The following is a 25,041-nucleotide window of genomic DNA, read 5'->3' as shown; positions in this document are numbered from 1 at the left end:
TCGTTTGTGGTCCGAGCAGGCATCTTTGCCTCGAAGAATGGTGCTGTGTTGGGCCTGTTGCCTCTCCTTGTTGACTCCACGTGGTCGGTGCTCAGCCGACGATGGGGATACAAACCTCCCGGTAAGCGTGAGTTTGGGTTTACTCGACCAAACAGCGAGGCTAATGTGGAGCGTCGGAGAGTATTTTAGCCGCCTAGTCCCTTTGTAGGGAATTCGAACGTGTGTACTGCTCCCACTTTCGATCCTGAATAATGTAAAAAGTGGGCAAAGGGTTTCTTTGCGTCGTTCTCCAAAGCAGATACCCATTTCTGCTTTTCTTTGCGTCTCACCTCTGCCAATTTGACCAACCGCGACGATTCATTCCAGCTTGCGGATATGGAGGGGGAGCTCAGTGATGATCGAAAGCAGCTTGGATTCTAGGGTGCGGAGAACGGGGGTCCTTTCGTTGGGTAATGGAGAGGTAAGTCGGGTTTATGAAGTCAAATGGCTATATCTTTGGCGGATGGAATCGCTATGACCAATCATTGTGGTCCTCGGATCGTATGGGAACGTTTGGACTTCTCATCTGTCTTGAATAAGCACTCACTTCTTCATTGCTGGTCATGCTCTGTGGATGATTGCGAAGAAGAGATTCGGGCAGGGGAGCAGTACTCCATTTTTCTTGGGGTTGCTTTTGTATCATGAAAAAGGGGTACCGTACTCGGCTTTTGAATTCGAGAATCGAGGTGATATGTTGCTTGCGTCGGCCAAGACTCCGCCAGAATCTTCAAGTGTGTGTCGGAAAATGACAGCTTAAGATTTGGCGCCGTACGAAGGGTCTGGAAGTGTCTATGGGAAAAGAGCCATAAGTCAACCATGAAAATCACCCTTCAATTCGCTACTTTTTTGCTTTCCCCTCAAACAACAAAACAGCCTCTTTCCCAACCTCTCCCTGCATCCGCCTTTCATGCGCTCCCTCAACCTCCCCAACAGCCTTCCTGATCTTCTCCAACACCTTCGTCGCCTCCTCCGGATCCGCCTGCCTCCTCCTCGTCCACCCTTTCCTTTTACTCCCAAAAACAATTTCCACCTTCCACCCTTTCTCCAGAAACTCCTTCAACCGCACCATCCGATGTCCCAAATCGTTATCGCTGACCGTCCAGCGAACCTCCAGCTGCTTCGACTGCATATTCACCTTGCTCGCTCGCCGCTTCGCCTCTTCCGCCTCGCGCGCGGCTTTTTTGTCGTACAGTCTGCAAATGGGCCACGGGCGCTCTTCACTCGGCGGCGCGACCTCTTGCACGAACTGTGTCGGATGGCCCTTTTCGTCTCGCTCGCGCGCACCGAGGACTTGGGATAGGACGCGGGGTTCTGAGAGGCGGTCCTCTCCGGATCCGACCATGTAGACTTTATAGGCATTGATCTCTTCGTCTCGTGGGCGCCCCTCCAGGCCGTCTTTGGGTCCGAATTTCTTACCGTTCGGTACGGGCTTGGGCCCGTACTTTGGCATCTGCACCATGTGTCCGTCGGTGGATGCATTGCGGGGATGTTGAGGGCGGAGACGGGAGGGGCGTGGGCAGGAGAGGCATCGTGGGCGAGGGTTGGCGCGTTGAAGGATGGGTCGGGTGCTGTACGTCCTTGATATTTCGTTTCGAGGTGGTAGGAACACTCGCCGTAGAGCTTCTGAAGTATTTATGAGATGGTTTGATGGTCTCATAGCCCAGGTGCTTTTATGTTCCAATAGACTCTGTTATGGAGTTTCAAAAGCTCGATTACTTTGCTTGGATCGCGCTACTCGTACTAAAATTCGCCGCGTTTTCTACACTAATCTGAAGGTCGCGAAACGTTATTAATCCTAGTAAAACACCGTTTGAATGAAAGCCTTCGTGTATTATTACACACGAGTTTAGGCCCATGAATTAAATTCATAACCTATTTTTTTGATCAGGGCTGTCCAGTAAATTTGGTAAGCGAGATCTTTGATAAGCGATCTTTGATAAGCGATATTTGAATTCCTTACCCGAGGGGTCCGACTACTGACTCTACCACCTGTATCAAGTGGTCCGTCTGACTTTGGATTGATCCTTGCGGCGGTCTCAATTCTGCCGTAATTCTGTCCCGAATCCTACCCCAAGGGGCCGATTTCCATAGGTATCGAGTCGGCTGGACCGGCTGCGGTGCTTCAATGTCGAATTGAGACGCAATCGCCCTGTGATCGGAACCATGTTCTATATCGTATACTTGGCAGCGAATCGTTCCTTCGGCAAGGGCCGGAGATGCCAGCGTCAGGTCAATTGTCGTCTGATACGGCCCCTGTTGGAACGTTGGGGTGCCTCTTGGTAAGAGGCTCTGAAGATTGTAGTTCGACATTAGATCGAGGATCGGTTCGGCTTCCCCTTGGCGGGTTTCCGATAACGACTCGCCCCCCCATAGGTGATCGTGTCTATTGAAATCGCCTAGGAGTAAAATGCCCATTTCGTCGAGCTGCTATCGCTCAGCTGGCCGCCTCAGGCCACAACAAGCTTGCGTCCGGCGCAGCCGCTATCTATCGCGATCTGGTGAGACTCTACCGGTGCTTTGATGCCTACAACACCGTTGTCTCAATCCTGCTTGCCACGGACCAACCTGCATATTCGCCTGGATGGTCCTGTATTGTAGGATTCTCTCAGTACCCCACCAATGACGCAGCTTATGAAAGCGTCGCCCGGTATCCGACTTTCCCTAGGTGACGTCTACCAGGAGCCTCCCACACGAATGACGTGTTCGTACGAATCATCCTATTATTTGGACCCAATCCAATACCTCAGGACCTCTTTGGACTTCCTTAGAAGTTCTTTTCCGTCTCCTTTAGCTTTAGGATCTCCTTGCTGGCTGATACTATACTTGGCATTACTTCCTTACAGGTTCTAAAGAAAGGGTTGCTCATCCCAACTGACATAGCCGAGTCATCCAGCGACCGGAAAGGTCTCCAAATCCTGTTCGGGCCCTCTCTCGTATGGATCTTTGATCTTGTGATACCACTGGAAACCTTCCCAGATGCTAGCCTGAGCATAATTCCGTATATGAGCTAAGCTCAGCCCAGTGATCATGCCGTTGACTATGACTCTGCCCTCTGTAGAGAAAGAAGCAAATCATAGCTTAAGCAATATTCTTTTAAAGATGTCTCCATCGATGTCTGAATCCGAATCATCACGGTGCAGAAAAAAAATGATGATAATCCTCACCGACTTCGATATACCTGAAGGCAGCGATGTGGTCAAAGAATTTCGTGCGCGTTGGGAGGTCTGTCCAATAGTAAACGCTATGCCTGTTGGTTCAAAACTGATATACGGCGTATGCTAACTATTTGTTCATCCCATTTAAAGCGTTTCGCCAGACAAGGCAGTCCAGATCCTCGTGATCTGAGAGGGGTAAGTTTCGCCGAGGTGATGTCGAGACTGTTGCTGATCTGCTCCCTTCGGCAGAGATTCCATCGATTCAGACATATCACCCTCTCCTCTTCGACGCCTATCTCAACAATGACGACTCCTCGCTCGCTAAGGACATAACACTCTCGGTGGTCGGGCCATTGACGCTACCAGGCAAGACCTCGAATTTGGCAACGGAGAGTATGATGCGAATTACAAGAGGCCTGTCTTTGTGAAAGTGAGTAAGGCAACGGCGACAGACAGCTCTTTCCGGCTATTTGGAGATGAGCTAAAGAAACGCCAGAGGATCTACAATGCGGTCCTCTTCGTTGTATCCCACCGCGCCATTTTTAAATACCGCGCTCGCAAGACTATAAAGGCGGCCTACGAGCAGAGATTCTATGTGTCGGAGAAGCAGAAGGCCAACTTGAAAGGGTAATCTAAGCCGGGTACGGATTCTGCATAGTAATATCGCGATGTGACTACTACTTTGAACTGCTGGAAGACTACTAAACATTAGTGGATTACTAGGGCTAAACGCAGGTGGAGAAACTTAGACCATCCGGACTCGGATCATAAGGAACGTGTTTCCTAATACTTCTTTCCCGGCTTTTTCTTCGCCGCTGATTGTGGTGTGGAGTCAAGGATCCTCTGGACTAGGATGCGGCATGGAACTATGTATATTGGCTTAGCACCCGGATTTTGGACCGTTGCTCGAGTGCACCTGTACAACTACAACCTTGTCTGTGCGGTCCTTTCGTTCTTTGTCAACCCCAAATTGGATCCCGGGACCGCCGCTGCCACTTTTTCTACCGCTTTCTGAAGTAGAGTTTTATCGATGGACTCGATCTGGCGTTTCCAGCCATTGCCCTGTTCGGAGTGGACGAGAACGATCGGCCTCTCTGGTCGGCTCATGCAACATCAGACCCAAGCAAGCAACAAGTAAGTTCTATCCTTGATATATTCAGACTTTCCTGCGTGGCTTTCTGACAAGATTTAGCCCGCTCGCAACACGAACCGTACGGACATCATATCTGGGCCATAGTTGTCTTGGAGCTGACACAATTGCCTTTTCAAGCTCCAATTGGCAGTATCAATACAATGTTGGGCGGTATTGTCAGGGAGGCGTTGTCTGTGGCAGCGAGGGTTGTCATGGGTTTGATTTCGGCTATTTCTGTCGTATTCGGAGGGGCGTTTTGCCGTACACGCCAAACAACTTAAAGCATAGATCTAGAACATTCAGTCATTTACATACTGTGTCTTTATCGTCCAGATGCGGCAGGGGACCAATTGATAGGGCAGTTACGCCATTTCCGACTTCAGTGGAGTGTAGGTAGGGGTGCTTTAGAGCCTCTGCAGCGGTCGGTCTTTTGGTGTGGTCCACGATGAGGAGAGAAACGATGAAGTCCAGGAGCCCCGGATCCACCTTGGGGCCAGATAGAGATTCAAGCTCCTGACGTAGAGTGCTCACGTCAATATAAGGTACTGGCCCATCGATTTCAGGATGTATATATGTGCCCATAGATAATTCACCAGCCATACGGAATTCCGACTCGTACTCCGGGTTTTGGACAGGTGGACCCAGTGGGCCAATTAGTCGGTCGATCTTGGCAATGCACCAGGATTCGGTAAGATCTTCAACGACTTTATCACTAATACCGAAGATGGCCTTATGCCCCAGCCAGTGCGCGAGCTGGTCCGTTAGCTGGGTTCTGAGGTAGAGGGTGCGACTACAAACCGTGACGCCAAGTGACCATATATCAGACGACGGCCAGCAACCCAAGCCTCGCCATACCTCCGGCGCCCTACACCCAATAGGTTGTATGCGATATTTGTTGAAGCCCTCCCGCATCACTGAGATCGTCAGAGAAAAATAGATATGGTTTATCCAAGTCACGTACGGTTTCCAAGATCTCCCAACTTCACCACCGGAGAAGCGCTGTCAATATTTGACAGAAAGATATTGTTCGGATTGACATCTGATCTTGTTAACACCACCGAAGTGACCTCAAGAACAGAGAGAGCTAACCGGTATGCATCGCATTTGCAGATGCGAAAATATCGAGTGCTTCCAAAACCGAACGGGCAATCATCTTGGGAAGGACAGATTTTTCGCGGTATGGCTCTGCGCGCAGGTTCCACAAAACATGCTCCATCCATTCGAAAACCAAACATGGCGGGTCCTCGGAGGTCTTGTCAAAGCCAGCACGACCGCGCCCCTCAACCATATCCCATTGTCCGACAACATCATGAAGCTTTCTTATGAAGGGGTTGGTCTTGACAGGACCGGGCCCCTCGTGTATCTCATACTCGCGGACAAGAGCCATTCTTTCCATTGCAGGCGATCGCTGACCTGGAGTTTTTGGGATGGATTCTTGCGGGGTGGGGGGAGGGGCGCTTTTGATCATGAAACTATAATCTATGAGTTGTGGGCTGGTACGGACAGCGGGGAAATTGAGACTTGCAATCTAGGTTCGGCATCAGGGACGTGTACAGACTGTGCTTTGAAGATTGTGTTGGACCTCAAGGGCTCAAGCAATCTGTAGGCGCCCTTTGCCCCTTTGAGGACACGGTTAGATCGGAGTGACATCTTGTGACAATGCCTGCTTCCCGATCATATCATAAAAAGTGAAGCTCCAATGTTGTACACCTGGTAGGCCATGCGCAGGTCAAATCAGCCTAGCCTATGACTTGTATTAGCCATTGTCATAGGGCTGAACCTCGCAATAGGGCTGAAACCTCTTATGCCTTCGTCGCACCTGCCATGGCTCACCGCCACGTCCGCACACGCCGGCTTCTCGAACAACCTCGACTCTTCCGTCCCCGCAATCGAAAAGACCTGTTGAGGTACGTCGTGGCAAAGAACATTGCCCCAGCAGCCTCATCAGAGCGAATACAGCAACCTTGCGATGGCGACCCCTACCCCAGTGTGATGGAAGAGCTGCGAAGTCACTTCTCGAAATCGGGAATATTGACCAATATCGGCATCGTTGATGTACCGCGCAGATGGCACCCAAACTACAGTGTTACGCAGACACCAAAAATCGACAGGGATTCTCAAATTGGCAAAAACTGGGGGAATTTTTTTTTTCATCACGGATCTATAAGCCAGCCACTGATGACCAGAAGGGCACCGGCCGTCTGAAAGACAAAGTGGAGTTTGGGAGATAGAAATATCGTTGGGAAGACCGGGACTTTCAGGTGTACGTTGCGGACTATTGGGAGACTGAATATTCTCAGGTGAAAAATCACTACATGCTATATCCACGAAGCCAAGGGGATGTTATAAATGGGCGGTCCCAGACCGTGGACAACCTTATCACTGCCGCCACCCAGCGTCTGTCCGAGATCAAAGAAGAGATATGGGTGTATGATCGAGGGTATTGGAGCAAAAACCACAAGCTCTGGAAGAACGTGCAAGGTTGCAAGTGGAAAACGTGATCCTCAATCATGAGATGAAGCTTCAACTCATCAGCGATATTCAAGGCTTTTAAAGAGGACTTCTGCAAACTGAAAAGTCCCTGCAAAAGAATTTAACCCCGGAACAAATTAAACCGCAAAAAGCAATATCGACGTGGACATTTTACGAAGAAGAGTATCAACCCAACTCAAATTTGGCACGAATTGACGATATAAATTAGTGGGGGTGCGACCAAGAGCGTATTAAAAAATATTACCATAATTAGAAAACAGAGATAGAGACAAAATTTTGAAGTGAAAATTTGTCTAAAGAGAGGCGGAAAGGGGGAAAGGAAACTTAATAGCAAACTAGGCGGACGGGAAAGCGGAAATTACTTTAGATTGAGAGGACTACAAGTCGTTCGCAGTGCCCTGGAAGGTAAGTGAGTACCGAGTTCCGTTGGCCCCATTTGTCCTGCTGCCTTCAAAGCCATTGGCCCAAGGTGCTCTGGCCCAGTTTCTTGCTGCTCGTTTTGGATCCGTTAAGTTGATGATTGCAGCGTGGGGTCAGTCTTCATGGCCTGCCCGGAAACGGAAAAACAATCTCCATCGAGGCTCTGATGCGCTCTCTCGCTTCCCGGTCAACGCCCATCCCAAACCCAATAGCGCACACTACACACGATCAGCCCCGAGCATGTTGTGTCATTCCAAAAAAGATTCAAAGGCGCCTTTCTGAGGCGGGGTCTGTAGCGGTATGGTGGGTTTGGGACATTTTTCAGCGTTCTAGCCCGTCGATGGTTGTACGGACAGGAATCTGATTCGCTCTTATCATGCCTTTCATTTATCACGTACACTGAGATTCCGATTTCGAGGTAGCAATCGCTTTCATCCAGATGATGGGAGTGTGCTGGTCGCCTGTCTCTAAAAGCGATTGGACTTCAAAAGCACGTGAAAGAAGAATAGGCCGCCTGCACAATGCATCTTGCAGTTCTTCCAATTAATCATGAAACACTCTCTAATTCTAGACGGCAAGATCATCATGCAGCGCTGCTGCACACAGTCTTGTTGGTCGCTTGAAAACGACCGTTGTAGAATTTGATTGATCCTCCTCAATATACAGTAATAAGACATCTTTGCAAGCCTTCGGAATTGATTATCTCCGGATCCGTCGGTCTCACCGTCTCGATGTTGGTGACGCCCGAGTCAGGTTCAGCTCTAAGACTGGTTTAGGGACGACTCCTGCTGTATTGAACGAGCCGCTGTATTAGCACAAGCTCAGAGATATGCCTCTGTGCCACCTGTGGACCTCATTATTCGCCGTGAACTTCTCTTTCCTTCCTTTCTTCGCAGCCTTATACAACGCGTGCGGCCTCTTGAATATTTGGTGCTTCGTAGTCGTCGGTGTCATGGCCCTAGCTGCTTGTAAATATATCATTCTGGTATTCATGGTCTGGCCAACTTTTCGTCCAGCTTTTTGAGTAGTTGTTTGAGACTTCAAGCTCTGCATACCTCCAGCACCGCCTTCGGTCTTGCAGAGACATGATGTCCTACATCCGTCATATCTCATCACGAAAAAATCTACCTTGACATGACGGCCTACATCGATATCTTGACTGGCCTCATTATCTTACCAATACCCACCGCCTTGCTTTGGCGCGTCAAAAACAACCTCCGGCGCAAAACGGTTATAGGGACCGTGTTAAGTCGTTCTATCTCTATGATCGCTATCGCCATCATCCGCGTGGCGCTTACGCATCTCGGAAACAACGTCACGGACTCCGTCTGGATATTGCTCTGGCACTACCATGGAAGCTGCAGCGGCAGTCTTCTTATTCTCCTTGACTGTCGCCCGCTCGCTTTTTGGTCAAACGAAGAACGAGGAAACCTCGAGGAAGTCGCCGCTGTCACAGCGTGTACACCAATATGGAGACTCTGAGTAAGAGTGGCGGTAATGGTATGAAGTAGAGGTCGAACATATAGTGTAAATACGGAAGGCTTCGGTCAGGTACGATCTTCAAAACTGGCTTCTGAAACATTCCTGTGATGACTGTCTTTTTTTGTCTTCTGACGCGCTAGAAATATGTTACTAGAACGTGTACTTAAATTTACTACTCTGGTAAATCATCATTAGGTACCTTAAGGTAGAAAGACATTTTCAAGATCTCAAAATTACAGGGTTTAATAATAATAACATCTGCGTTAGTTGACTGCTGTATTTTTGCCAGGTTTCGTCAGTAATTTTTCTCCGGCTGGACGTGTAATCTACGGTAATATTAGACTTTTCCGCGAGGCGCTAAATGTTTTTTGGTGACGATCTCTCGGATCCAAAAGTTTCGGAGTAGTGCTACCGTCAACGCCTCTTCGACCATTCTACTTCTTATCATCCTGCTCCGGTGTAAGTGCGAGGTGACTCAAGATGGTGGTCATCACCCGCTCATTGGTACCGATACTACGGGCGAGCCGACTTGCTGTACGGCAGCAAAAGGGCGTCAACCCTGTACAGCAAGTCTTCGGGAGAGATACAAATGGAATACGGGGGCTTGCTACGGCCTTTGAGCGGTCGAAACCCCATGTCAACATCGGTACGGGACTAGCGGTGTATGCAATGGACAATTGAAGCTGATTCGAACAGGCACCATTGGTCACGTCGACCACGGCAAGGTACGCGCATTGCCAGATCGGAGTGCGCAGAACCAGTGCTGATGCTTGATTTAGACCACCTTGACCGCTGCTATCACGAAACGACAGGCTGAGAAAGGCATGGCCAACTTCCTTGAATATGGCGCAATTGATAAGGCACCCGAAGAGCGGAAGCGTGGTATCACCATCTCCTCAGCACATATCGAGTACAGCACGGAGGCACGGCATTACTCCCACGTCGACTGCCCCGGCCACGCAGATTACGTCAAGAACATGATTACGGGTGCTTCAAGTATGGACGGAGCTGTTATCGTGGTGGCTGCTTCTGATGGGCAAATGTGGGTGGCGTACGGGACATTTGGATCGTGAGCAGAGGTTGACCGGATACAGGCCGCAGACAAGAGAACATCTCCTCCTCGCGCGACAAGTCGGAGTCCAAAAAATTGTGGTGTTCGTCAACAAGGTCGATGCGATAGAAGACAAAGAGATGTTAGAGCTTGTGGAAATGGAGATGAGGGAATTACTGACGACCTACGGTTTCGAAGGAGACACTACGCCTATCATTCTTGGTTCCGCTTTGTGTGCGCTCGACGGTCGACAACCCGAGATAGGGGTGCAAAAGATCGATGAGCTGCTGAACGCGGTGGATACGTGGATCCCAACACCACAGCGTGAGACCGAAAAACCCTTCCTCATGTCCGTTGAAGACGTGTTTTCCATTCCAGGCCGTGGTACTGTGGCCACGGGACGAGTGGAGCGTGGTATCTTGAAGAAGGATTCCGAGGTCGAGCTCGTAGGCAAAGGCGAGCATCCCATCAAGACCAAAGTCACGGATATCGAGACCTTCAAGAAGTCCTGCGACGAGTCGAGAGCTGGCGACAACTCTGGACTTTTGCTTCGCGGTGTTAAGCGAGAAGACGTGAAGCGAGGCATGATCATTGCTAAACCAGGTTCTGCGAAAGCGCACAAACAATTCTTGTGCTCAATGTACGTCCTCACAAAGGAGGAGGGCGGCCGCCACACTGGGTTTTCGGATAACTACCGGCCACAGATTTTCATGAGAACTGCTGGTATATTTCCTTGGCTCGCATGGATTGCATGCACTCGTACTGACTCATCACGCAGATGAAGCCGCCGCTCTACACTGGCCAGCGGACGTCGAAGATCGCTCCAAGATGGTTATGCCGGGAGACAACGTCGAGATGACGTGTGATATCTACAACCCAATCGCCCTCGAGAGTGGACAGAGGTTCAACATACGGGAGGGTGGACGTACGGTAAGCTACTCTTCGAATTCCTTTTCCATAGAGAGCATTTGGAATCGCTAGCCATGATCCGGGAGTAACATACTGCTGATGCTTTTCATATGTGACTTGAAAATTGTCTTGGAGAGGCAACGCTGACTCTAAGTACTCGGTAGGTCGCCACCGGCCTGGTCACACGAGTCATCAAATAATTCATCATACATCGCCCGACGGATACCGCCGCGGTTGCGGTGATTGCGGGTGTTCCTTGGGGGACCGCTGGTGTACATAAGGTCAATCGCTTCACAAAGTTCATTAGGGAAGCTGGTGTTCGGCGGATCCCCATGGGTACGATGCCGAGAGCGAGCAAGCAATCTTCCAGCCTTCTGTAGCTTCTTGTACAAAAGTCTCTTGTCCGGCTAGCTTGCCTTCTTAGCGAGAACCCACTCTACACTGGCGTTGGTAGCATCTCGTTGTTTGTAGCATAGCAAATGAAGCACCCTAGGCGAAAGAAGATTGAGCATGAGCACCTCAAAATCTAGCCCGCAATGCCCTACAATTGTAAAGAGAAAATGTATGCTTCACATCTAAAAGTACAATAGGTGTAGTCTGAGTCATGCCCCGCAAGCGAGATTTTCTTCTCGACCGCAACACTTAACACCATCCCCGAATCGATATGGACCATCCCATGAATCGATCTTCTTCATATCCTTAAAGGCACGAACATGTCAGGCAATCCTCAAGATGCCTGTCGTAAGTCCAGAAAAGCTCATCGGGCTTCAGCGCAATGCCGATGAAGTCAGAAATGTATGCATTCCAATGTCCACATTCATTTCATGAGCTGATATAAAATTAGATCTGTATACTCGCCCATGTCGTAAGTAGTTGGTTCGATATGCCTTCAAGGACATATTCTGATCCAAGTTTTAGGACCATGGCAAAACCTCCCTCACCGACGCCCTCATCGCCACCAATGGCATCATCTCCCCTAAACTCGCCGGCAAAATCCGCTATTTAGATTCCCGCCCTGATGAACAGCTCCGCGGCATCACAATGGAATCATCAGCCATCTCTCTCTACTTCTCTTTACTCCGTCGCTCAGCGCCGGAAGCTTCTCCTGTGCAGAAAGAGTATCTAATCAATCTAATCGATTCACCCGGCCATATCGACTTCAGTAGCGAAGTCAGCACGGCGAGCCGATTATGCGACGGAGCGCTCGTGCTTGTTGATGCGGTAGAGGGTGTTTGTAGCCAGACTGTCACGGTGCTGCGGCAGACGTGGACGGAGCATTTGAAGCCGCTTTTGGTTATCAATAAGGTTGATAGGCTGATTACAGAACTCAAGATGAGTCCTGGGGAGGCATTTACGCATCTGAGTAAGCTACTAGAGCAAGTGAATGCGGTGATTGGGAGTTTTTTTCAGGGTGAGAGGATGGAAGAGGATCTGCAGTGGAGGGAGAGGGTTGAGCAACGGGTCGCTGCTGCGGCAGCGAAAGAGGTCGAGAGGGCGGAGAGGAAGGCTACAAAGGGGTCTGTGACTGAAGACTCGGAAAGTGTTGCTACGAGTGGTACTACTGGTGAGTTTGAGGAGAAAGATGATGAGGATCTCTACTTTGCTCCGGAGAAGAACAATGTCATTTTCAGCAGTGCTGTCGATGGGTGGGCTTTTACCGTCCGGCAGTTTGCTTCGCTCTATGAGAAGAAATTGGGCATCAAGCGCTCCATTTTAGAAAAAGTTCTCTGGGGAGATTTCTATCTGGAACCCAAGACGAAGAGAGTATTGGGCTCTAAGCACCTGAAAGGTAGAGCGCTGAAGCCGATGTTCGTGCAACTGGTTCTTGATAACATCTGGGCTGTTTATGAAGCCACTACAGGTGGAAGCAAAGGCAAAGGAGATCCGGCAACGGTTGAGAAAATCACAAAGTCGCTCTCTCTCATAATACCGCCGCACGTACTACGTTCGAGGGATCCCAGAGCTATTATGACTACAGTCTTTTCCGCATGGCTGCCTTTATCGACTGCTGTCCTAGTGTCAGTCATCGAGCATCTCCCTGCTCCGCCAGCGGCGCAAGGGAGCCGTCTCCCTGCACTGATTGACGCGTCACCCGGAGCAAAACATGTTGATCCAATGATTCGGGAAGCAATGGTCAATATAAAATCGAGCGAAGATGACCCAGTGGTAGCCTACGTCAGCAAGATGGTAGCAGTGCCTGCAAGCGAAATGCCGCAGAACAAGCGAAAAGGAGGTGGTGCCATGACAGGCGAGGAGGCAAGAGACCTAGCTCGAAAAAAGCGAGCAGAGTTTGAGAAGGCCCAGGCAGCTGTGAACGGAGAAGCCGATCTCAACGGAATGACGCAAGCCCTTGATGAGTCAAATCTGACCGACGCCAATGGTGACAATGCGATAGGCGAAGTGAAAGAAGACCCAGAATATTTGATTGGCTTTGCAAGGCTGTACTCAGGAACCCTTTCTGTTGGTGACTCCGTCTATGTTCTCCCACCCAAATTCTCACCAGCCTATCCGCATAATGCGCCTGAGCCTCAGAAGGTCATAGTCACTGGCTTATACCTACTTATGGGCCGAGGACTCGAAGCATTGACCTCTGTACCCGCGGGTGTTGTCTTCGGCATAGGCGGTCTTGAAGGTCATGTCTTGAAATCCGGTACCCTCTGCAGCCAGCTCGAGGGCGCTGTGAATCTTGCTGGCGTCAATATGGGAAGCCAGCCAATCGTTCGCGTTGCGCTTGAGCCGGTCAATCCTGCTGATCTGGAGAAGATGATTAGGGGGATGAAGTTGCTTGAGCAAAGTGACCCTTGCGCGCAGTACGAGGTGCTGGAGAGTGGCGAGCATGTGATAGTGACAGCTGGGGAGTTGCACCTTGAACGATGTCTAAAGGATTTGAGAGAGAGATTTGCGAAATGTGAGATCCAGGCTGGAGAGCCCATTGTGCCATACCGAGAGACAATTGTGAGTGCTACTGAGATGTCACCACCCAAGAACAAAGACCTCCCACGAGGGACCGTTATTGGTGTCACGACTTCAAAGCAAGTTACGGTGCGTTTGAGAGTCAGACCCCTGCCGGATGCCGTGACAGAGTTCTTGCTGAAGAATGCTGGAGCAATACGGCGACTTTATTCTGAAAGGAAAGAGCAAGAAGAGGGCAAGAAAAGAATGACGGCAGAAGGGGAAAACGTAGAAGAGCAAGCTGAAGCCGACGAGATACCGGTGGCCGCCACTGGGATGCTGTCTCTATTGGACTTCAGAGAAGAGCTTCGATCTGTCTTCGCTGAGGCAAAAGGCCAGGAGCACATCTGGGCTGATGTAGTCGAGAAGATCGCAGCGTTTGGTCCGCGACGAACAGGGCCGAATCTGCTCATCGATGCTACCCAAGACGGGACATGCCAAAGATTGTCAGAAAACTCCTTCAGAATACCGCTCCAGCACAAAACTGACATTCAACAGTCTCCAAGAAACCCACGAAACCCCCGTGACCGACCTCGGAGCCAACAACGACGCCAACAGTAGACCGAACCCCGACACCCTCACCCCGCGAGACTTTTCCGACAAGATATCCTACGCATTCCAACTATCCACAGCCCAAGGCCCCATGTGCCACGAACCGATGCAAGGTGTCGCCGTCTTCCTCGAATCCGTCACCGTTTCCGCCCCCTCAGACGACGAATCCTCCGCGCGCGAGAAGCTCGGCCGCCTGACAGGCGAAACGATCAAAACCGTCCGCGACGCCATCCGCCAGGGCTTCATGGACTGGAGTCCCCGCCTCATGCTCGCCATGTACAGCTGCGAAATCCAAGCCTCGACCGAGGTCCTCGGCCGCGTCTACACGGTCCTTTCCCGGCGCCGCGGCCGCATCCTCACCGAGTCCCTCAAGGAAGGCACGCCCTTCTACCTCATCTCCTCGCTCCTGCCCGCCGCCGAGTCCTTCGGCTTCGGCGACGAGGTCCGCAAGCGCACGTCCGGCGCCGCGCAGCCGCAGCTCGTGTTCTCGGGCTTCGAGCTGCTGGACGAGGATCCGTTCTGGGTGCCGCAGACGGAGGAGGAGCTCGAGGATTTCGGCGAGAAGGGGGACCGCGAGCGGGTTAGCAGGCGGTATGTGGACGGGGTGAGGGGGAGGAAGGGGTTGGTGGTTATGGGGCGGAAGTTGGTGGGGGATGCGGAGAAGCAGAAGACGTTGAAGAGGTAGGGAGGGTTGGGTTCGTTGGATAAGACGGATGATTCGCAGTGTCACGAAATCCAGGTTGGAATTAGTTGGAGATCGCTTAGGAATTCTATCAATGTTTGCAGCATAACTATAACAACTATATGAAATTGGAAAACGCCCTCTCTCCCTTCCTCTTCTTCACGGAAGCGGTTCCTGAACCATCCACTGAAAACCAGGCCGAGTCAGAAGCAAGATCCCACGCCCAAAACAATTCATATCATTATCATTATTCCAACATCAGCCCTCCAACAACATCTCCCGACGCTACACATCTAACTAATGGAATATTAGACGCGCGCGATGGAGCTCTATTTTTTCTCGCGTTAGTTGTCGATATCCACGATCGTCCTAATGCCCCAAAGTACCAACCCTATCCCCAACGAACAGGCAAGCAAAAAGTCCCAAATGCTGCCTCCGTCCAACTTGCTGACCGTTTCCCTCTCAACGGCAACGGATTTCCGATCCTTCTATTTAGCATCCCCGAGCCGAAGGAGCTCGATGTTCCACGCATATCCTACCAGATTCTGCCGCGTGCTGCAAATATGTGCGTTGAACTGTGTAATACTGACAACTTCATACCGACACACGTGTAACCCATCGGCCCGCCCCGGGCCATTCCCGAGGCTTCGTTTGTAATTCGTCGTTACTTCGTACACAACTCCCACTCCACCTACCGCTCGTCCAAATTGCCATAATCGCTCGGCCTCCTCATCCAAACCTCCACGTCGACGCCACTCTTCTCGAACAACTCATCCAGATGCGTCGGTAGTACCCACCGGAACGGCACGTGTGCGAAACCTTGGGGGTGTTTCCAACGTTCGTTCAGTGTCACTTTTCTCAGCTTGGGAAGAGAGTCCGCGGCGTGCTCGGCGAGCTCCTGCAGCCATGCGTACTTCGTTTTCTCCTTTGCTAGATGCTGCTGGGGCTGAGTTTCATCGAAAGTGGGTGTTAGTTGTTGTTGTTCTTCTTCTTCTTCTTCTCCTTCGCTGCCGAGGATTCTGGAATCGAAGCCGAAGTCGAGCTAGGAATTGTGACCGTGTTGGCATACATATCCTTCGGCAAGGGAAAGACTATTGAGACAAGTAAACGCAATACTTACCTCCAAAACCTCCAAAGAAGACGGCAAAAGCCCATAAAACCCCTTACGCTCTCGACGCGGTCCATTCACACCAAAAACCAACTCACTCGCCACCCTCAGCACCTTCAGCCTCCCAAAATCCCTCAAATCCAACCTCTCTTCTTTCCGACCGGGCCAGCGATCCGTCCCCGCATTGGCAACAACTCATAACTCCACCAGCGAGTCCCTCGCCGGCCGCAAACCCGATGCGATATCCGCGGCACTCAGCGGCTCCAGCATTTCCGAGTCGGGGTAACCGCCCCCGAACGGTTCCCACAACTGGTGGCCGGGGGTGAGGCAGTTCAGCGTTTGCAGGGCGCGGGGGAGGAGGAGGAGGGCGTGCAGGGTTGAGGGGGGGAGGTGGAAGGAGTTGAGGTGGAGGGATTGGAGTGGGGCGGATCTTTGGGCTGAGGGGGGAATTGTTGGTGGTGGGGTTGAGAAATTGAGGGCGTCGATGAGGAGGGTGTGGAGGGATGGGAGAGTGGTGATGTAGGTGGAGATGTCGGAGATGGTTGTTTCCCGGTCGGAAATTGTGAGGGTGTGGAGATGTGTCATTGGGTTGCGATGGAGGAATGTTGGCGGCGTATACAATTCCCTGGGACCGCCAGCTAGGAGGGTCAGAGAGTGCAGGTTTGGTGGGCCGGATAGATCGTTGGCGAGAAGCGGTATTCTGTCATTCTCGGCCTTCCCGACCGTGCCGCGGGCGGAATGTAAGCTTAACCTTGGAATGGTACCTTAGGTAAACACTAAACATATCCACTAACGAGCCACATGAAACTTGGCATCAATTCCACATGGAACCAAAGACCCTTCAAGTACGCTTCCAATTTATGCTGTTCCGTATTGCTTCGGCTATGTTGTATCTTGGAAGCAAACACAACAATCTTCAAGTTATTGCTTCTCCCTCGACATGACGGTTCACCGTGTCACACCCACGCTATCTAGAAAGGTTTGGGATTCCTTACTGGTCAGGTACTGGTCGTCATACCATATGCCATCATCTTGCCAACGTGAGCTTTTCCTCTTCAATATCGGTTCTTCTTAGTCGTGGAGCCGTGCCGCGGGAAATGGCACCTGAATCTCTCACTCGTGCCGCCGAGGTTTGCATCATGCGCAAGTCAGATAATGATGTGCACATGGTTCCATCAGCCAGTTGGACCGCTCATGTCGGGTCCAGCATTCTTGGTAACAAAGCATCACCAAAGAAACCAAGTTCTCAAGTATCGAGTATTGAACCGTGTCTTGCTCTCGTCATTTAGTATAGGAGAAAAAGTCAGTCGAAAAGCCCATATGATTTTCTTCGGAATCGACGCGAGCTGTATGGGACTTTCGAGACTGCTGATCTCTGATTGGCTCGTGATAAGAATCACCTCGGCCGTACGAGCACAATACATCGACTATTGAGCCACATGGAACTTTGCTATCAGATACACTATGCGGCACGGCACCAGAGGCAACTCGTGTTTCTTCCTTTTTGAAACAGAACCTCCGATCCTCAAGATCTCGGCCGTGTCATGCTTCATTGCTCACCCCATCTATATCCTTATGCTTTTACAAAGCCTTGGTTCTAGTGCGGCGGCCAAGCAATTCTCACCTGCCCTGATTTCTGTATCCTTTCCTGTTGTATTGTTTCAAAGTCTTTAGAGCGGGAAAAGGCTGAACATGGTTTTATTGACATGTTCTTAAAGAGAGCACAGATTCAGACACCTCATTCTGTCAACACAAGTCTCGGTTGCCTTTTCCTCAGTCTATATCACCATCAGTATTACTGGTAGAATGCTCCCATTATGGCTCATACTCATATCGGTGTCTCTTTGTTCAGCATCCGAGCGCCTGCAGCCCCACGCCGCCCTACTAGCAAGAGAGCCTGTCATCACACTCGCTCCGCGAGCAGCAGCGGCCTCGCCAACTTGCTCCCACGAGGCAGATCCAGGCAACGCCTGCACATCAATCGCGAATGCAGGCTGGTGTGGTTGCAACAACGAACAATCTATGCGGAAATGACCACCGGCTCAGATGCACCTTGTGACTACAGCACGCTTCCTTCTCCTACTTCCTGGAACTGTGCATCCAGCACCATTACTGGGTAAGTTTCTCTCCCAAAATCTGATCTCTCTCGCCGCGCTTTCTGGCTCGAGGTCTCGTATATACTAAATGAAGATCAGCGGGCCCATCTTATCCACTGGCACCGATGGCGCGGTAGCGATTGCCCTCCCATCCGGTACGTCGTTTCGGAGTATCACCTTCCAGCCCGCGGGGGTGTTTATTTTGCACATGAGACATTTTTCCTGGAGGCGGAGAAAGGGCTTCTTCTCTCTGTTGTGCTCCCGAGGCTTGTTTTGGGGGCTAAAATGACATCTTGAGAAACGTATGCTGACTCCCAGATCATCAACCGTAGCCCTCCAAAGTGCCATCGTCAGCTACGCACAGAGCGACACCTGTGCCGCCTCCAAAGCCAGAAACAAACGCAGCAGCTGCGACGTTGGCACCTTGGGCGCCGACATCATCGGTCAAACCGGCACTGGCGGCCTTTTCATCGACCTCATACAATTTCCAACTGGCGCCCAACTGCCCGCTTTGATCCCCGCTGTAGCAGTCGGACTCTCACAAGTCGTAACCGCCCGGACAGGCAATCGCTCAACTAGCGCCCTCAGTGTATCTATAGTTCAAACACAACTCACTGATCATCTCTCCATAATACCACCTCTATCAATAGAATACACGGACGGAATATTATGTAGAACCCCTTTCCAATGCACGTTACCTTGGCTATGACAGTCATGGCAGGTAGGATAGATATCAGCAATAGTAGACGAGCTTGAGCTCCAGCAATTAATCGTAACCAAAGACGGTAGGGCAGAGCGGCGTATTCGAAGAGCCAAAGAGCAACGGCTCGCAAGCATGACAGGGTATTTACAGAGAGACCAGGCGACAGAGTCATGATACCATGTCGCCGGTTTCCCATCGTCAGCAACGTGAATACGAATGGAAGCACAGCGTGGCCCTGTTTCGGAGGGAGGGGCCTAGGTTTTGAGATGGAAGCGGCGACAGGCCTGCCAGAGTCGAAAATAACACGATTGGGTCTAGAGCGCTCTCGCAAACAACAGAAAAAACAAAAACAAAAAACGGACAGAAAACATACAGAAAGGGGCTCACTATAATTCTACATTACGGCTAGATTTACCTATTGAGAAACTTGCTGAGCCTCCCTCACGCAGCTGTGCCGTCCGCTCGCAATCAGATCCGGTGCATCCGCATGCGACGATGGGGCGTAAGAGCACACTCAACGTCCTTTCTTGCCTTACGTATGCTGCAACTCCTTTTCATCACCGCATTTTGTTTCCTTCGCAAGCGCTTCGAGGACACGTCCGCAACGTGCAGGTTGTCCATACGTGCGCGTACGCTTTCTTGATCCTTAGGTGCCTTTATGCTGCCTTTCCTGGGCAGTTCAATCGAAATGTAATTTCCCAGGCAAGAGAGCCCGCAGCTTCTGCGACAGGAGTGCGCTCTCGACGCAAGTCTGGGATACACATATGCTGCAACCCTAAAGCGTGCAGCAGCACTTTCATCTCCGATACACCACCTTTGCCCCGTCAATTGTGACTTCATTATACATAGAAGACGCCCAAGATTCTCTTTCCTTTCTACTGCCAAGCTCAGTCGATCACAGCTCCTTCTTTCTCAAAAAATTCAGTCGTTGAATGGGCAACTTCAATATGCGGATCCAATGCTCTCGATATGCGCTTTTCTCAACCCTTATCCTTTTCGCGCAGCATGTCAGTTGTAGCTTCTGGGAAAAGATAACATGGAGTTCTTCTCAGGACTTGAATCTTGGCGACTCATCTCAGCCTATTAGGCTGCTTCCCAATCATAACTTTGCTGCAAATCAGTCTGTTCAGCCATCTCCAAGTTACAGCTCGGGCTGCCAAGCGTCTATCTGCACCATACAAGTATCGGTAAGTTCAGGCTCTGTTCCGTGATTTTGCAAAATTCTGAGGTAGACTCTAGTCAGTGTCTCTATACTATTGGCCTCAAGAGTCCACCAACACGGCTTGCCTCGCCACAGTTCCTAGCCCAACCTCAGTCACCATTCCCTCTGGATTAAACCCGTAATTCTTCCATTTGCCTTGGTCAAACCAATATGCTGATTGATCACAAGCATATCTCCAAGCGCATACGCCTTGTTCTTTTCCATCACCATTAACAATGGCTGCGGCTCAATCTTAGCAATACACGCTACCTCCACTGCATCCTTTGCTCCAAACCAGCTATCGACGTTAGACAAAAGTGGTACTCCGCAGTCTTTCAACCTCGGTGATCTCCCTTGTCCTCCGTCGAGTGTTATATTAGAACCCGGGAAATCATTCCAGCCTTTGTTTTCATGGCAAAACCAGTGGCCTGATTTCGCCGATCCTTCAATTGTCCGAGATTGCAAAGTAATGGCCGGCCTCGACGGTTGGCTAGATCCTCCGCACGCTCTTACCTTGGCAATAGGAGGCCTCGGATCGCCTGGCAAACCAGGAAGTCCACACCATGGCCGCCTAAGAAGGGTGCCAGCGCATGCACAAGCGACATCTTGGGTTCCAGCGAGGACTACGATGGCGGCCTAGCTGACCGGTTTTTGGCGGCAGAGGAAGTTCTGATATTTCGGATAGGGCTGTGATCTTCATCTTTCATCTTGTCAATAATCTACCCACTTTATCTTCGAAACTGCTGGCGTAATATTTTGCATGCCATGCCCAGAATCTGGCGGCGTACAGAAGAAACGGATACTTTTGTAGGCGATCTCTCACTAGTGCCATGGTGGTCCACCTGAGACTTCCATCTTTTCCCTCCTTGGTAACATCCCAAACCCAGCCTCCTCCAAATTCGTTGAAAAGAAGATATGTAAGACAGCTAACGGCGATGTCTTCTCGAGCGTTTGGAAAATGTCGGGAACCGAATTTTTTGAAATATTCCTGTGTCGTGTAGTGAACCAGCCTGACAGCCTCTGTTTCTGGATCGATGATTACCAAACCACAGCAGACTGAAAGTATATCTTCGATCTCGTCGAGGTTCTCTTGATCAAACTCCGATTCTCCAACTTCTACTGCCAACGCATGGCGTACTCCAGCGACTGTCAACAACTCGTAGGTGTATGAAATCCAGGTCAATGTCCGTTTCGCGAGATCTCTGAAGCCAGGCTTTTGATCTTCTATTCTCTGCATAGCTTGCTCGTAGGCAGTGTCCAGAGCGTCAGAGCCCTTTGGCAAGTTTTCAAGAGATTTCTTGATAGCTTTAGAGGTCGTTTTGTCCGTCAATGAGTCCATATGCAACCGAGCCAGCAGAAACATGCCATCCACAACATTCACTATGGAATCCACTATGCTTTCTTGCAGCTGAGGATTTCCCATGACACATCTAGCCAAATCATTGAGATGCCCCTGCACATATCTGCGAACATCCTCATCGTTGGTGCGGATTTCCAGACACATCGGATCCCGCAATTCCCGGGATATTTGGGGAATGAAGCGTGAAGTCACCATCATATTGAGTGTATGGATCTCTTGAAGCGCGCATAAGTTCGACAGCAACGGTTGGCGGACTTGAATAGACAGTTCATCAACTGCGTCCGCGACTATGTAGACTTCAGAAACCCCCGAAATTGTAGATTGAAGTAGGGTGTATATCTCCTTTGCATTCGGGCAGGTCCCGGAGTAAGCGTGGTGGCGATAGCACCTCCTAATGTCTTCGGGAATTGATGTCTGATGTTGAAGAAGCTGTTTCAGAATACTGGCAATCAAGTTGACAGGTGTCTGTTCGTGCTGCTTTCTGTAATCGCTGTAGATGCAAACCACGGAGATTTTGTCACTGCAGAGCGTTGATAGATGGCTTATGACCGTGGATGCCAGTATAGTCTTCCCTGCACCTGGCATTCCTCTGCAGAGTAATGTCTTTCCTAGCGTGCTCATCCATGTCTCAAACTCCGCTGAATGAAGAAGCCATTGGCCTGTGCCTTCTTGCCATCTACCGAAGAAGACATCCTGCTGTGCAGGGAAATTGAGGGTCGTCAGCCAATCGAACAGTGCATGCCGCTCTCGTTGGTCTTGATCCAGCTGTAAACTTCCCATACGTTCATGCAGGGTAGCCACACTCTCGGCCGCCCTTCGAGATACCTCCCTTGTGTGACTAGACTTGTAGGCGTCCAACAGCGTAGTGTTCGAGATTACACGAGAGCGAAAGCCTCTGATGGCATCCTGATCCCAGCGTATTTTCCTCAAGGCCTTTTCCGCCTTGGCCCTATCGTCGATGATTCTTTTCCGAGACTCTCGTACTTTTCAAGGACGACAGCAATCTCTTCAAGAAGGCTCTGCGTTCCTTCTATCTACGATGACAGATCGCTTTTCTGCTTCCCGCTGAGCCGACACCGTGATGAATTTTGTGCAACATCCTCGAGAACGAGATGGAGACCAGCAACTCTGTTGACACTGTCAGGGAAACTGTGCGTCTGATACAGAAAGCCTTCAGGGACAAGCGTCCATCATCATAGCATACTCACTCATTGCGAATGGCATTGAACTGATCGGAAGAGTCTCGAACTTGGCTCCAAACACTGCGTGCAAGCTTCGAGACCGCTAAGATATCGCCAACGCCGACGCCAAAAGACATCCTGGCTTTTCTTCGGCAACGAGGCTACAGTTGATATGTGAACAACGATGAGACAAGCGATATACCAGATCAAAAATCATATGGCAATGTATTTCTAGTCGTGGCAGATGGGGGATGCGATACTGGGATACTGGGAAAGGCATCGTGTTCAATCTGATCATGGAGAGTCAATCATCGTGCTGACGTCGCATTGCATGGTGATGCAGAAAATATTACCACTAGTGGATTCAGATAGGTAAATGTAGAGATCTTTGGACTACCTTACGTGCATTACCGAACACAGTACTCGTAATTACTAAGATAGTATGATAAAAAAAAAAATTTTTTATTTTTTTTTTTATTTTTTTTTTTTTTAGGGGTTTTGGGTAAAAAGGGGGGGGGTTTTTTCTTTGGGAAGCGTTTTTATAATTCTTAAAAATTCGGAAAGCGCAAATAGCGCTTCAAAATTTAAAAAAAAAATTGAAAATTTCAATAGAAAACAAAAAAGTTATTACTAATCGTAGTCCGACTATTCGCTCCGCTCATAGTAGTTCGCAACTCAAAGACGCGTTTTTTCGCGATTTGACACCCCATATTATAATCCACTATTATTTTACTATATTATATTTATATCTTATTCTAAGTAAGAGAAACTCGTTTAAAAGACTATTAATAAGTATAAGAATAATTATTTTCGTAGCGCTATAGCGGCCGTAGAGTATTATAGTCTTAAACCGCGATAAGTATAAAGACGACTTCGAGAATAAGCTTCTAGAAGTATTTAAATATTTATTCACATACGTCTTACTATAATTTAAAAATAGTCGCTATATAACTATATTAATCGTCTAGATAATATTAAGTATTTACTTCGATTAAATTATATTTAAAATATTACTAAGTATATTTTTAAAATTATTTTAAATTCGTATTATTTCTCTAAATTATTCGATAAAGATTAAATTATATAATTTATAAAATAATATTCTAAATATTATAAATAAAAGTAAAAATCTTTTAGTATCGAGTATAAGAATATATACGATATTAAGAGTATACGCGTAATGTATAAATTTTTTTAATAGAGCTATAAAGAGAAGAGTATATAATATTAGAATATTTAGAATATAGATAAGACTAACTTTCGAATTAACTGTAAAATCGTTTATTATATTATTACTTTAAATAAAAGTAAGTTTCTATAATTTATAGATTTAGATAATCGTAATTATATTATATTTATAAAATATATTAGCGTCGAAGACTAAAGTATACCTCTATTTATAATTCTAAAAGATATTTATATTCTATATAAATAAGATAAAAACGACTTATCTTCGAATATTATATTAGTTATTTCATCTATTAAATATTTAAATAATAAACTAATATACGACTAGCTACTATATTTTAATATATTTTCTTATTATTATTAAGTAAGAGAATAAAGAATCTTAATTCTAAACGATTTCGGATTTTACTATATTTATAAATTTTATATATTTATCTAATAATTAAAGATCGACTTATTTATACTTCTCTTATATTTTATATATATTATATAATTATTAGATATAGAATACTTTTAATTATTTAAATATTATTATATAAAGATTATAGATTCAGCTATATGTCTTAAAAGTAGCGATTTTAATAAACTCGACTTTCTCGTAGTATTTAATTAGATAAAAACTTAAATTTTTACGTCTAGTATTATATATTTAGTCTTTTAAAAGACTAGTTTTATACTCTATAACTTTAAAGTAATACTCGAAAAAATTAGAAATCTAGCACTCCGCGCTATAACTTTAGATAAGTTTATATCTCTTATATTTACTAGAACTCTTTATAAAGTCGAAGACGTTATTAAATATAATTAATAATTTAAAAAACTACTTATTATTTAAGCTTTTATTATTTTAAAGAGTATATAATAACTATTAACTCGGTTTATAAAAGAATCTATTACTAATAGTTATTCGAGATAAATTATTAAATAAAATATTAAGACTATTTATAAAGAGGCCGTAGTTAAGCGAGTATATAAGATATTTTTAAAGACGATTATCTAGAAGAAAGAATAGATATTAATAGATTAAATATATAAATCTTTAATTATAATAAAAGAAATAGCTATAGAAAAGGCGAAGAAGATTTTAAAGCGAGTTACTCGGGCTAAGGAAATTTAGTAAAAAAAGATCGATAAGGCTATTAAGGCTTATATTCGAAAGTTAAATTATAATTTATAGAAGCTAGTATATATATATTAGAACGTATTTATTAGAATTTAAGTTATAGAATAAGATCTATATAGAATTAGAAAGGAATAATGAATTTTCGCGTCTTTGAGACTAGTGCGTCTTTGAGTTGAGGACTACTATAAGCGAAGCGAATAGTCGGACTACGATT

General features: G+C 48.1%; 12 protein-coding genes across 12 annotated transcripts; 6 read left to right on the top strand and 6 right to left on the bottom strand.

The window, feature by feature from the left end:
• Window positions 1–877: 877 nt before the first annotated feature.
• Window positions 878–1,696, bottom strand: HO173_013412 (uncharacterized protein; the record flags this gene model as incomplete). Its single annotated transcript, XM_037315232.1, has 1 exon — window positions 878–1,696. The coding sequence occupies one exon, from the start codon at window positions 1,694–1,696 to the stop codon at window positions 878–880; it is 819 nt and encodes a 272-aa protein (XP_037157889.1).
• A 1,442-nt stretch (window positions 1,697–3,138) lies between these two features.
• On the top strand, window positions 3,139–3,825 carry HO173_013411 (uncharacterized protein; the record flags this gene model as incomplete). Its single annotated transcript, XM_037315231.1, has 2 exons — window positions 3,139–3,247; window positions 3,521–3,825. The coding sequence occupies 2 exons, from the start codon at window positions 3,139–3,141 to the stop codon at window positions 3,823–3,825; spliced, it is 414 nt and encodes a 137-aa protein (XP_037157888.1).
• Window positions 3,826–4,629: 804 nt separating this feature from the next.
• Window positions 4,630–5,976, bottom strand: HO173_013410 (uncharacterized protein; the record flags this gene model as incomplete). Its single annotated transcript, XM_037315230.1, has 5 exons — window positions 4,630–5,079; window positions 5,125–5,240; window positions 5,288–5,365; window positions 5,416–5,798; window positions 5,852–5,976. 5 exons carry the CDS (start codon window positions 5,974–5,976, stop codon window positions 4,630–4,632), a joined length of 1,152 nt encoding a protein of 383 aa, XP_037157887.1.
• A 174-nt stretch (window positions 5,977–6,150) lies between these two features.
• On the top strand, window positions 6,151–6,827 carry HO173_013409 (uncharacterized protein; the record flags this gene model as incomplete). Its single annotated transcript, XM_037315229.1, has 2 exons — window positions 6,151–6,381; window positions 6,627–6,827. The coding sequence occupies 2 exons, from the start codon at window positions 6,151–6,153 to the stop codon at window positions 6,825–6,827; spliced, it is 432 nt and encodes a 143-aa protein (XP_037157886.1).
• A 2,374-nt stretch (window positions 6,828–9,201) lies between these two features.
• Window positions 9,202–10,881, top strand: HO173_013408 (uncharacterized protein; the record flags this gene model as incomplete). The annotated part of the gene is made up of 6 exons (XM_037315228.1): window positions 9,202–9,367; window positions 9,418–9,446; window positions 9,501–9,763; window positions 9,816–10,495; window positions 10,551–10,702; window positions 10,846–10,881. 6 exons carry the CDS (start codon window positions 9,202–9,204, stop codon window positions 10,879–10,881), a joined length of 1,326 nt encoding a protein of 441 aa, XP_037157885.1.
• Window positions 10,882–11,413: 532 nt separating this feature from the next.
• Window positions 11,414–14,870, top strand: HO173_013407 (uncharacterized protein; the record flags this gene model as incomplete). Its single annotated transcript, XM_037315227.1, has 4 exons — window positions 11,414–11,476; window positions 11,526–11,546; window positions 11,600–14,079; window positions 14,132–14,870. 4 exons carry the CDS (start codon window positions 11,414–11,416, stop codon window positions 14,868–14,870), a joined length of 3,303 nt encoding a protein of 1,100 aa, XP_037157884.1.
• A 688-nt stretch (window positions 14,871–15,558) lies between these two features.
• On the bottom strand, window positions 15,559–16,052 carry HO173_013406 (uncharacterized protein; the record flags this gene model as incomplete). The annotated part of the gene is made up of 3 exons (XM_037315226.1): window positions 15,559–15,909; window positions 15,988–15,996; window positions 16,044–16,052. 3 exons carry the CDS (start codon window positions 16,050–16,052, stop codon window positions 15,559–15,561), a joined length of 369 nt encoding a protein of 122 aa, XP_037157883.1.
• A 118-nt stretch (window positions 16,053–16,170) lies between these two features.
• On the bottom strand, window positions 16,171–16,560 carry HO173_013405 (uncharacterized protein; the record flags this gene model as incomplete). Its single annotated transcript, XM_037315225.1, has 1 exon — window positions 16,171–16,560. The coding sequence occupies one exon, from the start codon at window positions 16,558–16,560 to the stop codon at window positions 16,171–16,173; it is 390 nt and encodes a 129-aa protein (XP_037157882.1).
• Window positions 16,561–18,005: 1,445 nt separating this feature from the next.
• On the top strand, window positions 18,006–18,780 carry HO173_013404 (uncharacterized protein; the record flags this gene model as incomplete). The annotated part of the gene is made up of 3 exons (XM_037315224.1): window positions 18,006–18,091; window positions 18,171–18,226; window positions 18,404–18,780. 3 exons carry the CDS (start codon window positions 18,006–18,008, stop codon window positions 18,778–18,780), a joined length of 519 nt encoding a protein of 172 aa, XP_037157881.1.
• A 489-nt stretch (window positions 18,781–19,269) lies between these two features.
• HO173_013403 (uncharacterized protein) lies at window positions 19,270–20,615 on the top strand (the record flags this gene model as incomplete). Its single annotated transcript, XM_037315223.1, has 2 exons — window positions 19,270–19,403; window positions 20,165–20,615. 2 exons carry the CDS (start codon window positions 19,270–19,272, stop codon window positions 20,613–20,615), a joined length of 585 nt encoding a protein of 194 aa, XP_037157880.1.
• Window positions 20,616–20,678: 63 nt separating this feature from the next.
• Window positions 20,679–22,115, bottom strand: HO173_013402 (uncharacterized protein; the record flags this gene model as incomplete). Its single annotated transcript, XM_037315222.1, has 1 exon — window positions 20,679–22,115. One exon carries the CDS (start codon window positions 22,113–22,115, stop codon window positions 20,679–20,681), a length of 1,437 nt encoding a protein of 478 aa, XP_037157879.1.
• A 254-nt stretch (window positions 22,116–22,369) lies between these two features.
• On the bottom strand, window positions 22,370–22,653 carry HO173_013401 (uncharacterized protein; the record flags this gene model as incomplete). Its single annotated transcript, XM_037315221.1, has 2 exons — window positions 22,370–22,463; window positions 22,544–22,653. 2 exons carry the CDS (start codon window positions 22,651–22,653, stop codon window positions 22,370–22,372), a joined length of 204 nt encoding a protein of 67 aa, XP_037157878.1.
• Between the last annotated feature and the right edge of the window lie 2,388 nt (window positions 22,654–25,041).

The sequence above is a fragment of the Letharia columbiana genome (assembly GCF_014066305.1).
Source record: "Letharia columbiana isolate WasteWater2 chromosome Unknown xpSc0000130_s0, whole genome shotgun sequence".
Classification (NCBI taxonomy): domain Eukaryota; kingdom Fungi; phylum Ascomycota; class Lecanoromycetes; order Lecanorales; family Parmeliaceae; genus Letharia; species Letharia columbiana.
Note: the sequence above shows the minus strand (reverse complement) of the source record. Positions and strands in the feature narration are given on the sequence as shown.